The sequence below is a fragment of the Passer montanus genome, unplaced genomic scaffold, assembly GCF_014805655.1.
Source record: "Passer montanus isolate IOZ18808 unplaced genomic scaffold, ASM1480565v1 scaffold60, whole genome shotgun sequence".
In the NCBI taxonomy this organism is placed as follows: domain Eukaryota; kingdom Metazoa; phylum Chordata; class Aves; order Passeriformes; family Passeridae; genus Passer; species Passer montanus.
In genome coordinates, this window is record NW_024371038.1 from 4,390,728 (window position 1) to 4,404,683 (window position 13,956).

At 37.9% G+C, this 13,956-nt stretch overlaps 1 protein-coding gene across 1 annotated transcript; it reads left to right on the plus strand.

The window, feature by feature from the left end:
* Positions 1–7,247: 7,247 nt before the first annotated feature.
* On the plus strand, positions 7,248–13,571 carry LOC120510852 (cytochrome c-type heme lyase). The gene is made up of 6 exons (XM_039727152.1): positions 7,248–7,425; positions 8,119–8,267; positions 8,866–9,014; positions 10,099–10,218; positions 10,748–10,834; positions 11,072–13,571. The coding sequence occupies exons 1-6, from the start codon at positions 7,311–7,313 to the stop codon at positions 11,268–11,270; spliced, it is 819 nt and encodes a 272-aa protein (XP_039583086.1). The 5' UTR covers positions 7,248–7,310; the 3' UTR covers positions 11,271–13,571.
* Positions 13,572–13,956: the final 385 nt, after the last annotated feature.

Genomic DNA, 13,956 nt, shown 5'->3' on the forward strand with positions numbered 1-13,956 from the left:
GCACCCATTTTTTCATTGCACTTTATTAATTTTAAAAATGTGGTGAAATATTGATAAAATTTAATGTTGTAAGCTTATGTCTTTGCTTTTTTATGCAAAAACGTGAATGCATGGTAATTAGCAACTTAACAAATGCTTTTGAATGTAGTATCTTATTAGTGGCTTAAAACTTCTATTTTTAACAGATGCATTGTAAAAGTAGACTCTTGGCCTGTCACCAGGTGTCTTTTCTGTGGGCATATCAGATGGAAGGAGAGACTCCTGTTAAAAATAGCTTGGTTTTCTTTTCTTTTCCATTCTTCAATACCAGGTGATGTTAACTTGCTGATCATGGGGCACACTGTTGGTACCGGTTAGGCTGTATGTAGAAGTGCAAGTTCCCCTTTTTTATGGCTTTAATTTTTCATCACAAGATGAGTAAATACCACTTTGAGGACTCTACAGGAGAATGGTAGGTTAGGTGTTCTGTACAGATTTGTGGAATCAGTACTTGCAGAGAGGGAGTGTACTTCAAATACTCATTTTCTCAGAGTGTTTCAGTGGATTTCAGTGGAGTCTCACACAACAGGGATGCTGTATTGATTATCTGTGTGAATTCTTCAGTGGTAAGAATTACATCTCTGAAGCCTACTCTACCTCTATAAATACATGCTATCTTGAGTGAGCTCCATAATTTAACAACTTAATTGCTTCAAACATATAATCCATTGAATAATGAAATATATACACAGGAAAATGAGGGGAGCTGGCTTCATATATAAATTCTTAACAATTTCAAATTATGTACTAAAGTTTATTAAAAGTTAAATCAGTTACAGTGTTTGGAAGAGAATTACTTCCATCTTCAAATATTGTGGGAGAAGATTACTCATATTGCAGAACTAACAAGCTAAGGGTAAAAGCTACACAAGTGAGCAAATGGATTCAGGCAGCTTTAAAGAGGAGAGGAGGAGGAGACTGAGTACACCCCTAGAGATCCAGATGTCTTCCTACTGCTGTGCTTGGGACAACAGCAGACAGATACACAGCAGAAAGGTTTAGGTGTTTGTGTCTCTGTTCGTGATGGAAATTGAAATTTTATTCTTTAGGATTTTCAGGCTGTATAAAATGGAATACCAGTTGTTGATTATTGTATGATGAGGACTTTTTTTCATGGCCTTGTGTATGTTTAAGCATATGTATGTACAAGCTTTATGTGAAAAACCATTTAATAGAGAAGTCTGGAAAATCGTTTTGTGATGCTTCTGCTGAGCCACTCAGAAGAAAATCAAGGGCTGCTTGACAATTGCTCCAGCTTAGGGTCTGGTGTGCTCTTGGCTGCTGCTGAAACCATCAATAAAGCAAATAGAAAGGGACTAGAATTTTCAGATGAAAAAGTGCAAGTGTAGAAGAGTTTGAAACTATTGCAAGCCCCTTTCATATTTTAATACCCTACTGTACAACAGTGTTATCTGGCTACAAGGAACTCCACGAGGGAAAGTTTGTTCCTGTCAGATTTCTCTGTCTATGGAATACAGGCAGAAAAAGAACACTACTTCATTGCTGATACCTGATTGATGGCAGTCAGATGGAAATAGTGATATTTGTGAACTTTTAACCTTCATCCAAACCTGGATAAAATCTGTGTTAGGTGAAGTTCTTGGGATTTTATGAAAGCAACTTGAAAGTTGTTTTTATGGCAGAGAAGATGAAATATGTGCTGCCTGGGTTGTTTAGAGATCTGGGATAAAGCATCAAGTCATACTTTTAGATGGTAACACTTAATAAGGTTTCTTATCCATTAAAAATTCCTACTAGCTACCTCCTTTCAAAGTCTTGTTCTATTTATAATAATCAAGCACTTTATAGCTCAGTAAAGAATGGAAGGTAGCTATGAAGAATAAATAATATTGTTTGGTATGAGAAATATTTTGGCAAAATTTCTTCTGAGAGCAGTTTCATTGTGTGATGTCCTGCACTGAGAGGGCATCTGTTTAATACGAAGTATATACATTTTTAACCTAGTTTTAGGTAAGGGAAGTGTCTGTAAGAGAGTGAAGTACGAAGAGATCAGCATGGCTTGGTATCAACCACGTAATGATTCAGTGTGCTATTTATAACTTCTTACTTACTGAAATTGAAAATATAAAAGCAAATAAAATATTCTGTATTGTATCTTTATTTTTCATCTATGTGTGGGATGTCAAACATTGTACTTGTTTTGTGGACAGGACATGCTTTTATGAGCCTATAAATATTTAAGTATATGAGAATCTGCACCCAAATGGAACATGTTGCATGTAAATTGTCTTCTAAGTTTTTAAATTTTGGTATTTTTAAAAATTTGCTAGGTTTGAAAGCAACATTTAAATATGAACACTAAGCTGTAATACAGAATACAAAATTTTGAATGAAATGTGGTTTTGTTTATAGTAATCCTATTCCAGTTTCACAAGAACCATCAAATCACAGGGGGAAGGGAGGAAAAGGGCTAACCATGAGCTCAGCTATATAATTTGCACACTTAATATGCACACATCCAAATATCCTGGATTTGTTTCTAGCATGCATTTACCAAACAGTGTTTTCTTCAATATTGAAAGATACTTATGTATGTAGAATAAGCACAGCTAACCTGTTATAAAATTAGATTAGAAAACCTGTTTGGAACAAATGAGTTACAAGTTAGGCATAAGTAATGGAGCCTGTAATTCAAAAATATTTATATCATCTATCTAAGAAGAAACTTGATGGGTTTATCTAACTTACGTGCAGAGCAAGGATGAAAACTGTAGATTCTGCTAGACTGATTTCTGGTAAATCTTGACAATCTGGTTTGCAGTAAATTCTAATACTGTCACAAAATGTTAGGATCACATTATTAAATTCAGCTAGTAATGTGACCTGATTGGAATAGCAATCCTTATCATGGCACAAGAACTTAAACATGCAATATAACAATTCTGAAGATTGGTGATAAAAGTAATCCTTCATAGCAAAGTGAATTATTAAGCGTTATGGGTTTAAATTTACTTTCTATTGCAAGAAAGAATCTAAATTATTTGTTAGCATTTCAGTGATATTGTAAAGCATTTCTGTATTTTGTTTTGAACAGTTTAGGAGCTTGCATAAAATTATATTGGCTGATTTTTTTCCCCTTTGATATATGCAATAATGTCAATAAGCAATAAATTGCATGTTGTATGCAAGGTATTGGTACATCATAATAAAGGAAAGGAACACAGATTCTTATTTTGTGAATTTTTCTTTCTTAATATGGTAAGACCTTGTGTACCTATAATGAGTACATAATGAAAGAACAGTTTTGGGGGGGTTACATTCTGAAACAACTGGCTTTTATGGTATCTTGAGATTTCATGCTGTATCTTATTTATTTTAAAAAGGTGAAGATGGGTGTATGGGGTCTAAGCCCCACTGTTACTCAGGTGGCTGGATTTTTGAATGCTTTTTTTTAATTTTGAAATTCTATGTAGGACATCACTGGGGCCAGGAATGTAACTTAAACTATAAATTTGTATATTGGGGAATTGTATATTACGTAAATTTGTGTATTGGGGAAGAAGGTTTGGATTGGATAGTATAATTCAATTGCATTGTCTTGCAATACCGTTTGTGTCAGGGCATAGACTGGACAGTTTTCTGAAGGCTCTGGGGATAAAGAGCTGCTGTTGTCAGCATATTATAAATATTATGCACTACACAGTCCCTTACTGAATACTAAGATGGGCAATTAAGTTCCTCAGTGTGGCAGTTCCTAGGTTCTGTATGTGCATGGAAGCATGGATTGTGTGGTAAAGCCCACAGGTTTGTTTGAGCATCCCTAGAGATTGCTGCTGTTTTATGTCTTAACCACTGGCTTCCAAGCACAAGTTTCTTTGGGTTTTCTTGTGTGATGCAGTGGTTAAATTGCTAGAAGAAAACACAAAGCAGTCAGTGTCTTTACTTTTTTTTCCTTTCATTTGTTTTTCCAGGGTATTTGGTTGCATTTGTAAATTATATACTTAAGGTACTAATTTTACACTGCTAGTGTAGTAAACTACTCATTAACTAATGGGTCTGTTAGAAAGTGAGTGGGAGTTTCTGGGAACAGATGTTCTTTGGGGTCAGATACTATATAGGTCAGATTTCCAACTGCTTGAGGAAGGAAAATGGGGCTTGGTAGGAGGCTTTTGTATTGGCACTAGGCAGCTTTTAACACTGAATAGTGGGAAGGAAGGACTGAGCATGGCTGGGAACAAGGGATGCCTTTCAGTGAGCCATTCTTAAACTCATGCATTCAACAAATCCTGCTTAATGTGTGAGAAGCATTATCTCTCCCTAAGATGTAGGATATAGGAAATATTTTTATGTCCACTTCTTTGTCATATTTGAATGCACTGGTGCTTTTCATTTTCTCCCCAGACTTTTTATTTACTCTTTGTATTCTTGCTGAAAACTTTGGTTTCTCTCCTCATATTGGTGTGATAATTTTGCACTAAGATTAAAAAAATAAATTCAATCTTTGCAGTGGTTATCTGTCATATTTTAGAAGGTGGGGTACTGTGGTGTCTTCTTTTGCTCTGCTTTTCTGGAGTTCACAGTGCAATATACCTACAGGTAGACTCTGCTTCATTGAGATCAGGACCTTGGTGTTCTATGTAAAGAAACCTTTACATTGAGTAAAAAAATGTTTGCTACTTGGCTCATCTTACAGCGGGTGAAAACTATTACCTATACAATGACTAATAGTGCAGTTGTTGCTTCTGGTGGAGAGTGATGGTGGAAGCAGGGAGATGGCACACAGACATCTACAGCATTATCTACTCGGAGAGGAAGGAGTAGAAGCAATTTTCCATTTGAGAACATCAGAGAGAGAAAATCTGTTTTACCATAGAGTCCTTCTGCCACTGACTTGAAATATTTGGAAGCAGAGATTTCAGTTGCTCTGTGGGAGGATATTATTAAACAGTGTCATTAAGTGAAGACAGGATGGGTGACTTGTGGCTCTTCAGCCTGGAGAAGAGAAGGCTCTGTGGACACTCCAGAGCCCCTTCCAGTGGGTAAAGGGGCTCCAGGAGAGCTGGAGAGGGACCTTTTACAGAGTGATAGGACATGGGGGAATGGATTTAAACTGAAAGAGAGCAGGTTTAGATTGGATGTTAGGAAGAAATTCTTCCCTGTGAGAGTGGTGAGACACTGGAACAGGTTGCCCAGTGAAGCTGTGGATGCCCCTGTTCAAGGCCAGGGTGGATGAGGCTTTGAGCCACCTGGTGTAGGTGTCAGGAAAATTAATCCACAAACACCAGAGGTTTATGTCCAAAAAGGAGACAGAGGAGTTCTGTAACTTTACTCAAATAAAAGGAGAGGTCATGGGGAACTCCCATGGCATCTCAGAATTTTTAGAGGATGCAGCTTCCTAATTTTTATGCTAATTTTCTGGCTGCATTTTTCCTCTCTCTTTCCCCATTGGCTGAGGTACTTCAGAGGTACAGACTCCCTGAAACACCTAATACCCCGTACCCCGTTTTTCTTTTTCCTTGTGTCTCCCTTCTTTTTCTCTAAATCCAGAGATTTAGCACAGTCTTGAGTGAATAGCAGACTGTGTCAATTAGTGGAATTCCTGTGGAATTTATGGTTCCCCCCATTGCTTTTTTCACCTCGCTATCTGGCCATATTTGCCATCAGGCCCACAGTTTGTTTGTAAAGACCCCTCCTTCTCATTCCTTTCATGGGAAAGATGTCCCTGCCTATGGCTGGAATGAGAGGATCTTTAAAGCCCCTTCTAACTCAAACTGTTCTGTGGGTCTGTACGTGTAGCAAGTGAAGACTTAAAATGATTGTTTTAACATGCTTACACAGCTGTTACTGTGAGTGTAGTCTTGGATACTGCAGTAAAGCCAAATATGCCTAAACTGGGAAATAATGGAGGCAATCAGAATGTTTTCCAGGGCATATAGTAGAGATTTAGTTACTGACATAATGCTAAATTTCTATCTCAATATGCTGTGCTAATAATTCCGGCATGCAGAAGGGGTAGAAAATAATTTCCTCTTAAGTAATCAAGACTATAAAAAGGCAAAAAATATTGAAAGGATGAATATTTCATATTGCTTTATACTTGTATTTTTCATGTTCACACTGAATGGCAATGTCCTTGTTAGTGACAAAGATCCTACTTTCAAAGATGGCATGTAAAAGTTAGCTTAAAAACACTCTTGAGAGGAATATATAAAAGCTTTTTAAATTCAGGTAGTTACATATTTTGAAATACTGCTGCTTAGAACTCTTTCAGTGTGGTTTAGAATTTGTCTTCTTTGAAAGAAATGGGAGAGAATCACTCATTTCTGTATGCACGCACACCCTTCTTCCACATAAGAATTTGGACTTTCTTCATCCTAAGCTACTGTAATAACTATGTCACTTGAAGATTAAATTCCTTTCTCCTTTAGTTCTATTTTTAATTGTTACAATGAAATAGAATATTTGGGGAAAAAAACCAAAAAACCCAAAACTATGGTTATTTTTAAAATCAGTTCTACTTGTTATACATTTATAATGAATGTTTCTTGGCTCCCCACTTGCTTTTTGCACTTGACAGCCTATTTAGAGTCCATGTGGTGGGATGAACATTGAAAAAGGCCTGTGGGGTTTGTGCATACTGTTACAGCAGTTGTTGGTTAAAAGGGGATGCGATGAAGGTAGAATTGATGACAGTGAGCTCCATCTTCTGTGTGTTATGCACGGTACTTCACACATACAGGTAAAATGCATCTTCTGGTTTGGAAATAAGGCAGTATTCTTAGCAAATATTAAAAGAGCTGTGATACTCTTCTTGGCTAGTTGTTGTTTAAAAATAATCTTAAATAACTTTGCTATCTCCGCAAGTTTAGTACTAAAGAGGATACACCGTTACGGTCTGGGAGCGTGCTGCTAGTACGTGGTGGGCTCCTTCTATACACCAGCAGTGATTTGCGGTTCCAAGGGCTAATGCTGTCACGAACAAGCCCACGGCACGGGGTACGAGCACTGGTGGCTCTCGCTGCCCGGGGCTGGGCGGGGACCGGGGCCGGGCGGGGGCCGGGCCGGGCCGCTCCGGCGGGAGCCGCTGTCCTTCACGGGCACCGTGGGGAGCGCCAGGGCAGCCCTGCTAGGGGCTTGGGTTTTTGCTTGGGCTGGAAGCTTGTTACTTAAATCGATTTTTCGGTTAATTTTTTAATTCGTGGTGCACCACTGCACCTGCACTTGGCGTTCACCTTGTAGTTTTATGTTACGAATGTTTGCTGTCTTTTTCTTTAGAAATTTGATCTTAAAAGGCCCGTTGTGCAGAGGCCATGGGCTTGTCCGCATCCTCCCCCGCTGCCACAGAGCAGTCACCAAATGCATCCAGGCAGTACCAGACGGCGTCTCCACCTTCAGAATGCCCCATGCATCAAGAAAAAATGAGCGGTAATCATTCTTCAAACCTAAATAAGCTAAACTCTACGTGGAAACAAGACTGAAAAATCTTGGGAGGTGGGGAGGGAGAAATTCTTCAAATAGACTTGAGGTTTTTGCGAAAACCATTCTCAAGTAAATTTTCCTTAGGAGGAGTCACTTGTTCACCAGAACACTGTGCCAGGTGCTTTTTTTGTAGACAGGAGGTACTTGCTGTAGAACCGGTGGGTCACTTCCAGTTGTCCCGTTTCCCAGGGGCCCTACAAATCTCTTCCGTAGTGTGGTACAGAGGGTTAGGGAGCCCTACAGAGATGGTGACGGGTTGTCACTACAAACCATGTGTCCAGAAAAGGGCCGCAGAAGGGTGGAATGAGATGAATGCCTGGAGAAGGACATCAGCTCTTTTGTTGCCTCAGTCAATGCACTGGGTCAGCTTCCCTGAGGAAGACTGAAGTACAAACAGTTCAGTATTGGAACCAGGATGGGGGGTGGGAAATGAGCATTCAGAGACTACACAGGAAACTCAGATCTTGTCATGATTTTGGGTCCTGAAATGCAGGAAAGAGAGCAGTCAAAACTGTTGAAAAGCTCTGAAGAAATAGTGAAATACCCATTTGCATTTACATGAGCCTTCAATTAACTTTTCCATTTTATGTATTAGAGTTTTCATCTTGTAGCAAAATGTGTACTACTGTTGTGTTTAAGGTTGTCCAATGCACATGAAGACTGCTGATCACAGAACTGAGAACACAGATGACGTTCCTGCACATCAGGAAAGAGCTTATGAGTTTGTAGCATGTCCTGTGAAATCTGGTGCAGCTCAAATGAAAGATGACATAGATCCCAGCAATATGGTAACTTTTGCTTACTTCACATGTTTTCTTTAGTCTTCTTTCTTCTGAAGTATTATACCCAAAAATGTAAATAGTGTTACTATGTAAGCTGGAAACTTTGGGAAATAACATTATTTGTTTTATTTTTAAGACTGCTTTTTCTCTTTTTTGTGCAATTTTTTATTTAAAAACAAGTCACGTCTTATTTAACACTGTATTAAAATTTACATCTCTGGTGGTTTTCCTGTTTTTAAATATATTTTGCTCTCTACTTACTAGTTACATAAATGTTTTTTATGATACATTGTTGGATTTTTAGTTTCTGTGTAATAGCAGTGTGGTTGAGTTTTGATTTGGATCTCCAAGATTTCCACTGGTTTACAAAAAAGCATTGCTCTTTTGAAAATGGAAGTTTAGGCAGAAAGCTTTCTGTAGTCTCCTGATGACAAACTTGTGCAAAGAGTTCCGCTGCAAAAAAAAGATAATTTTGGTGGAATTAAGTAAAGGCTGAACTTCTTGATCTTTACAGGAGTTGACTAATTGTGCTTTGATTTTTCTCAAACACTGTAACTTACCAAAATAGAGTACTAGTTTGTTGTTGGTTCTCCTTGTTCTGTAGATGCCTCCTCCCAATCAGCAGCCATCTCCAGGTCAGCCATTTCCATTGTCAACTGTTAGAGAAGAATCTTCCATTCCTAGAGCACATTCTGACAAGAAATGGGTCTATCCTTCAGAGCAGATGTTCTGGAATGCTATGCTAAGAAAAGGGTAAATACACTGTGAATTACAGATATGTCTGTGAGCCTGGAATTCATGAACTAATAGCATCAGTTATTGGTTTTTTTGGGGTTTTTTTGTGAGTTTGTTGATTTTAACCAGTAAAGTAGCTCTTTAAAAAAAGTCCTATTATTATAAACATCTTTAAAGGGTGAATTGGTCTCAAAGGCCATGTGTATTCTAGTGATCAGGAGGATGGTGAAAAATGTCGAGCAACTACTACTGGCTTAGAAGATTTTCTTAGAAGTCCATGCACAGGTGTAGACAAAGTTTGCATGATTGCAGTCATGCCAACTGCATGATTGCCAGTTGGTTTCATGCTAATGCTGTAAAATGACAGTAGAAGTTCTATGTGAGAACATCAAACTTTGCAGAATTGCTAAAACTAGGGAAATTTGCAAGTAGATATTTTTGGTATTTACAAAAATTTAGCATATGCAAGAGTAAAAATCTTCCTGTGATGATGTTTCCTTGTTCTCTAACAGGTGAACTTCACAGGTAGTTTACTTTTGGAGCAATAGTAATTCTTTTTTCTACGTGTCAGTATGGTTCATAACACAATATGACATAAGCAGCCTGTATGGAACATACAAGTTTGGCTCCTGTAAACACTGAAATGTGTTAATGCTATGCCAGTTGAAAAGGAAGCACACATGCAGTCAAAATGCAGTGTCAAGAGAGATGGAAAGTATTTCTAAGTGTTTGCAAAATGTATTGAATACAGGAGTACTGTGCATTAGAAATGCAAATGGGATTTTTCCTAAGCATTTTTTATGAATACTGTGGATGTGGTGATGTTTGCACACTCTGATAACTTTCTGATCCAGTTAAGCTGTTAATTTGGCTATGTAGAATTTGTGAATCTCTGTGATGATACATTGGATAACCACACTTCTGCACAGAAAATGAAGTGGTTCTCAAGATGCTTAAGCAGATGAGCCAGAAGTTTGCATGCTTGTCTTGTGTCTTGCATACAACCTTAAATCTTGATTCAAAGGTTGATCAGATAGATCTGGGAAGGTGGAGTAGTTATGCTGTAATGTTTATAAACTGTTCTCAAGTTCTTATTTTTTAGGTGGAGGTGGAAAGATGATGACATAACAAGTGAAGACATGACCAACATTATTAAGATTCATAATCAAAATAATGAGCAAGCTTGGAAGGAGATTTTGAAGTGGGAAGCTCTACATGCTATGTATGTACCTGTGAAATGTTGCATATGGAATATTTGTTATGACAAAGATATGAGTTGTAAAGATTAGCATGACTGGTGTAAAGCAGACTGTCTCTTTTTAGATCAGCATAGTCCCTGTTCCTACAAGACACAGGCTAGTTAAGCATTTGATATTATACATTTTTCTCTGAAATTCCATTATCATTTTTACACAGTAGTTTGGATTATGGTTTTCTATTATTTAATCTATTAAATCTGTGGGTTAGGTTTGCAGAGAACTGCTTTGTTGACAAATTAGAGTAATGGTGTGGAGCATATCAGAGATATGCTTTATCATACCAGCAGTAAGTGCGGACAGAAACTGGATGACTTTTCAGAGCTTTAAAAAAAGGAAAAAAAGTTGGGTTATATCACTTGTAATTAATTTTTTACTGTTGGTTTCTTCTACTAAGTTTCTCTGTTGCTAAAACAAATTACCATAGTGGTTTAATCACTGAAAATTAGACTGTTAACAGGTGAAAACTCTTTTCCTTTTTAATTGTGTGCACAGGGAATGTCCATGTGGGCCATCACTGATGCGGTTTGGAGGCAAAGCAAAGGAGTACTCGCCAAGAGCCAGGATACGTTCTTGGATGGGGTACGTGGGCAGGGAAAAAGGTCTTTCAGTGAGATGGGAGGTTGGAGAAATGCGTCTGAAAACATGGTGTGGAATTAATTTAAAGATGTTTCAGATCTGGAATTGTAAGTTAGAATTGCCAGAAGATACAAGTACTAGTGGGGTCTTATGGACAATTAAATCTTGAACTGGACTCCCTCTCCCAGGTCCATAATACCCATTAAAATACCTCCATGGGCTGTTCCCTGTGCTCTCCAGGTACGAGCTGCCCTTTGATCGGCACGACTGGATCGTTGACCGCTGTGGGAAGGAGGTGCGCTACGTTATCGATTACTACGACGGCGGAGCGGTGGACAAGAACTACCAGTTCACCATCCTGGACGTGCGCCCTGCGCTGGACTCGCTCTCGGCCGTCTGGGACAGAGTGAAGGTGGCCTGGTGGCGCTGGACGTCCTGACTGCTCCTGGGGTGTGTACTCGCAAAGTGACTGCTTTGCTCCTAGACAATGGACGTGTGAATATCAGGACTTGAGACAGAAGTTTGCTGCAGCTGTCGTTGCTTTCATCATCACCACTCTTCTTTGGGGGTGGGAAGGGAGGACAGGGAAATCTTTCCTTAAGTACACCAATGCTTTATGGTGTTTCAAATGGAATAATAAAGTTACAGTGGCAAAAACATGTATCTTAATTTTCTTAAGAACTGGGAAGCCTTTCTTACTTTGTCTCAGATTCTGCATAAGCTCGCCTTCTTGCCATTTCATTACTTCAGTGCTGCTCTAAATACATTGCAATGTTGTTTCTGACTGGAGTTTTGAGTATTACTTCATTATTGAAAACTGGAAATTTCATAACTTATTTCACATTTTTAAAGTATTTGGATACCTCCGTGATGAATAAAGGGTAAAAGATCTGGACTCTTTCAAATTCCATGTTTTATTTACATAATAAAACCATGTATTTGTTTTCACATGGACATTTTACCTATTCAAATACATACTTCCTCAGAAAACTTCAGTTAATCAGTTAAAGGAGGTGTAGTGTGGTATGAGTATTTTAAAGGCATGTTATGTAGAAAAGGAGAATACACTCATGCCTTAATCTTTGAACTGAAGAACACCTGTTAGAAGCAGGAAATGAGTAACCCTTTTAAAACAGCATTTCTAAAAGGACAAAATTGATATTTAATGGCTATTTATTTGAATATTTAAAAGGTGGTTTTCTGATATAAAAAAATACATTATTACAGTGTTTTCCTGTCTGTAATTTGTGACGTGTAATGAATTCAGGACAGAGCCAAGCCTTATTTAACCTCCTGCAATGCATCTGCATTTGGCATCCTGGCTGCATTAATGATATTTATTACAGCATGGTTTTTTTTATATAATAAGGAATTGCACAAGGGGGTGTGACTACACAGCCACACACATGAGTATAGTGAGGTTTATTACAGGTGTGTACATAACCGGGCTAAAAGGGTATCAAAAGTGCCAAGGGAGGAGGTTGAGGAGTGTTTTCTAAGGGTGATGCATGGCGTAAAGATTTGATTATTGTTTGTGCTCAGTAAGGGAAACTAACTTTTTAAAGTCTTCCACTGTAATAGCTTTAAGTTTGCACAACTCAGTAAGCTTCAGGTGCTGTGCAAAACACTTGGGAATGGAAAGGAGTAAAAGAATAGCACATTGTACCTTCTCAGATGGGGGAAGCTGCCTTCTTGAAACTCCCCAACCTTAACGGGAAAGTAGCTGTACATTCCATTTTCTGGAAGTGGCCTACGTTTAACTGATACTGGAACTTTCCTTTCCTTTCCTTTCCTTTCCTTTCCTTTCCTTTCCTTTCCTTTCCTTTCCTTTCCTTTCCTTTCCTTTCCTTTCCTTTCCTTTCCTCTTTCCTCTTTCCTCTTTCCTCTTTCCTCTTTCCTCTTTCCTCTTTCCTCTTTCCTCTTTCCTCTTTCCTCTTTCCTCTTTCCTCTTTCCTTTCCTTTTTTCTTTTGATAGGAAGCCTCTCTTAATGTTTCAGGAAAGTCACTTCCCATTTAAGGAAAAATTAGGGAAGCTTTCCTACTTTGGAATTCTAATGATCACGACTAGTTCCCACTTCAGAGAGAACTGTTGTGCATGGTAGGAATAAATATCCAGAATCTTAAGAGGAAAACCGTGCTCTTACCCATATGCACTTTGCTCATACCTTTTTCAGTGATACAGATATATATATATATAGATATAGATATATATATATGATAAACGGTAAAAATTCCATCTAAATAGGCAATATATAGATGAGATAAATGAAAATAGAGTTTGTGTGAAGCAAATGAAGGAACTGACTCGTGAAGGAATTGCTCTGTTCTAACTAAAGATTGAGGAGTACTGTAAAGATTGAGGGGTACTCTTTTTGGGGTGTGGGTTGTTTTCCTTTGGGATTATTTTGATAGTTGTTAGTTTATGTATTTGGCAACTTGATACACTGAGGATTCTGTATTTCTCATAACTAAATATGGAAAGGCTACACCACTGTAGGTAGTACTTCAGAAGCTTCAAAAGCAGGAGTTTGCTTTGTTGATTTCAGCAGTGTGATGTTGAGAGTGGAAATTGTAATTGCTGCTACATCTGGGGAAACTGTCACAAGCCACTTCATGTGTTGACTATCACCTGCTACGTTCCATCTACCACAGATTCAAAATTGTTCTTTGCTACTGTTAATGAAATGTTCTACTTTGTCATCAAACTAAAAGGAGAATCAAATAAATATACTTTTCTTAACTTCGGTATTTGGTGATCATGCTTTTAGCTGTAAGAATTATTAAAATGAGCTTTTACACGTGTCATTTGAGATTCAAGTCTGTTACAACTAAAATCTTGCTATAGAGTATATATTTGATATTGTTACTATGTATTGTATATTACTGCAACTTAACTATTGTCACATCTTTGAATATATTCTTACTAATTTTTCAGGTGAATACAAAACCAAAACCCAATTCAAGTGTTTGCTAACTGAAACAGCAGTTCTCAGAATAAGAGCATATGACAAAAAATATATTCATCCTGAGTCTGGCTAACTTGAGAGGAGTGCAAGGAAATTAAAAAAAAAATCCTAGAAGACTAAATGAAAATAATTAATTTCTACAAGCAGTAAGACTTAAGA

What these genes read in the sequence shown, in the direction of transcription:
- LOC120510852 (XM_039727152.1), top strand. Translation starts at nt 7,311, where the DNA reads ATGGGCTTGTCCGCATCCTCCCCCGCTGCCACAGAGCAGTCACCAAAT. An exon ending in ACATAGATCCCAGCAATATG is followed by an intron (nt 8,268 to 8,865) that starts GTAACTTTTGCT and finishes CTTGTTCTGTAG; the next exon opens with ATGCCTCCTCCCAATCAGCA. An exon ending in AGGATACGTTCTTGGATGGG is followed by an intron (nt 10,835 to 11,071) that starts GTACGTGGGCAG and finishes TGTGCTCTCCAG; the next exon opens with GTACGAGCTGCCCTTTGATC.